General features: G+C 42.8%; 1 protein-coding gene across 5 annotated transcripts in view; it reads right to left on the reverse strand.

The window, feature by feature from the left end:
* The window catches only part of ZC3H13 (zinc finger CCCH-type containing 13), a 54,370-nt gene that overhangs the window by 30,688 nt on the left and 20,838 nt on the right, over nt 1-2,844 (reverse strand). For 4 of the 5 annotated variants that reach the window (XM_018565298.1, XM_018565295.1, XM_018565296.1 and 1 more), the window contains exons 8-9: nt 2,047-2,223; nt 544-851 (exon numbers count right to left, since the gene is read on the reverse strand). In XM_018565298.1, coding sequence (XP_018420800.1) covers nt 544-851; nt 2,047-2,223 — 485 coding nt within the window. The remainder of the gene's footprint in view (nt 1-543; nt 852-2,046; nt 2,224-2,844) is intronic. The other variant, XM_018565299.1, reaches the window with a different exon arrangement.

Raw genomic sequence — 2,844 nt, forward strand, 5'->3', positions numbered from 1 at the left:
AGGTAAGGCTGCGGGGGGGTTGGTGGGGGCAGTGCAAGAGAACTGATTTGTGTTGTGTTTACAAGCACTTTAGGAGTAGCTCAGGTGCTGCTTGACATTTAATGAATTATGGCCTATATTTGTTCATGATTTTACCCATTATTCCAAAAGCTACATCCAAATATATACACTAGCAAATGTTATGATAGTTTTAATATATTAACAGATTTATAGAGGCATAAAAATGTTGATAAATTTTGGAATACAGATTTAAGGAGACACTATAGATATCTCAATATATTATATATGCATTAGAATGTGATTATTTGAAGGAGAATGTCACTCTAGGAATACTAAAATCTGCTGAAGGGTAGGAAGTGCAGCCACACAGCCCTTCAGCAGCTACTGAGTGGGGAGACCAGAACACTGCAGTTACCTACACAGAACTAGGAGGAAAAAAAATAGAAACATTTAAGAAAAGAAAAATAATCAAATCTTTATATGTAATCGAATAACTGAAATATATTGCAAAAACTTCAAGAAGTCACTCAGTGGAGCACATACCATCCCTCCTGTCATGTCTCCTGTCCTGGGAAGCAGATGTTCTCTCCCTCTCATGTCTTCCTTTTTCTCTAGCTGGGGAGTGATGTTTGGATTGACTTCGCCTCCTTTGAGGAGATGATCCATGTGTACCATACGGAGAGGAGGAGCGCCTGCCAGCGGGTGATGAGGCTCTCTGATAATGAAGGGAAGGAGATCTCCTACGACGAGGGGAAGGAGAGTGTCTCTGTACAGAGGATCCCGACTGTGAAGATGGAGAATGATGTCTTGAGGACATGGGAGAATGATGACGTGCAGCAGGAGAAACCGACCTGACAAAGTAAAAATGTTCGCTTTCAGAAAATTGTACAAAACATACATTTTTTTTTATTAACCAGTTCAAAGTTAAAGCTGAACTCCAGGTATGGATCAGTTTGCAAACTTACATTGTTCTAGCTTTGCCCAATGCAAGTATATTTGCCTTACCCGAGCTGAAGCTAGTACAGTAGTGGCCACAATCTTTCGGGTGCCAATACTGTGCTGAGCTAGGCAATGGGACAGTGTTACACCAAGATGGACCACGGCCCTGGACACGAATAGCACCCTGTGGCAACTTCAAGCATGTGCCAAGGTGAGTCGCCCTCCATTGCCCCAAGCACCTGACAGCCCCACATGTCCCTTCCAGTGGAGTCTGCATCCAATCCACCAAGGCTTCGAGCCGAGGAGAAAACCAATCCAGATAGCTCCTAAGAGATGCTGCAATGCGCCTGCGAGCAGCTTAGGGTAAAACTTGCTAGGGAGCCTTGAAGCAGGAAAGTACAGAAAAAGATGTGCTTTTCTCAGAGCAGAGAGAGGGGTCCATCACCTAAGGACACTAGCAAAAAAACTGAGGCAGGCTGGAAGCGAGAAGGATTATACAGGGCTGTCCTTAGATTTGCCAGTGAGCAAATCACCTAAAAAGGTAGCTGCAACATCCACTGGTTCAAGAATTAACTCCCTGTGTCTTGTGAAAGAACCAAGAAATTCTATTTTCTTTCTTGTCCATCGAGGGACACAGGAAGTTCAAAAGCAGTAAAACAGAGGTAGGCAACACAGCAAACAATCAATCAATAACCGGTCCAAGAAAACAAAGGACTGCGGACTGCCTGCAGCTCAAAGAGCCGTCTGAAGGACCTTACACATTAAGCTTGCATCAACTGAGTTCAAAACATCCCCCTGGTAAACATTTCAAGAACATGTGAACAGAAGACTAGGTGGCAGTCCTGCAGCAGACTGTACTGCACTGCGATGAAACAATGCCTGAAAATTTTTTTTGCAATGCACACCAATACAGTGTAATGAAGCTGGCGTGAACCAGGCCTTATGTAAAGGGGGTGCGTTTTCTTGTTCCTCACAAGCCATCATGTTACAAACGGTTGTGAACTCAATGTCTTCACTTTGAAATCGCATAAATAATTTTATAAGAAATGTCCTCCGCAAAATCCATCTTGGAAAGAATAAAAAAAAGGGGGAAAAAACAAAATCTACCTGCGGGAAGGGGAGATGCCGTGCTTGTGAGAAGAGGACTTGACTGGTGTTGGTGATGATGTATGACGCCTTCGAGATGTAGGAGGAGAGTAGTCCCTTGAACGGGAAGAATTACTGCCTGAGCGATCAGCTGGGCTTGGAGACCTTTTCTGCCTATGAGATCCTTCTGAAGTATCCCTATTACAAAACAGAAAAAAACTTTGGTAAATTCAGAATGACATTTATATTAAAAAAAACACACAAAAAAAACAAAAAACACTGGAGGCAAATATCAGAGACTGTTGCAGAGAAAACTAGTGCCAAAGCGGTTACCCAGAGTCAGTCAAATAATGCAACTGTTACCATCTAAATGAAACTGGAAAAAAAATTGCTGCATGTGAAAGCCGACTTCATACTTAGCTGTCACAATGTCCACATCGCAGCTCTGCGCCATTTCAGAAGAATCATTAAAAAAAAAAAAATCACCAGAGTTCCAAGCCTAATTTACCACACCCTACACTTTACTTTTACTGCTGCTCATGAAACTTCAGCATCTGACACTTTTGGGAGTTCCAGATTCCTGTTTTTCCTCTTCTGTAGTTTCATCCGTCAGCCCCCCTACGTCACTAGAGGACAGTAGTAATGTAGGTGTCAGCAAACAGAACAGAGCACAGTAGGGGACCAGGCATGCCAACTACCTAACCATACTGCAAAAGCATGATCTCTTGAAGACAAAAAGGTCAAAGAAACAAGCCTGGGGGTGAGGTAAGTTTTAAGTCTTCTTTCAGAGGTAGACATTTTACATTTCATTTAGGAGGG

Source organism: Nanorana parkeri, unplaced genomic scaffold (genome assembly GCF_000935625.1).
Source record: "Nanorana parkeri isolate BGI_ZX_2015 unplaced genomic scaffold, ASM93562v1 scaffold829, whole genome shotgun sequence".
In the NCBI taxonomy this organism is placed as follows: domain Eukaryota; kingdom Metazoa; phylum Chordata; class Amphibia; order Anura; family Dicroglossidae; genus Nanorana; species Nanorana parkeri.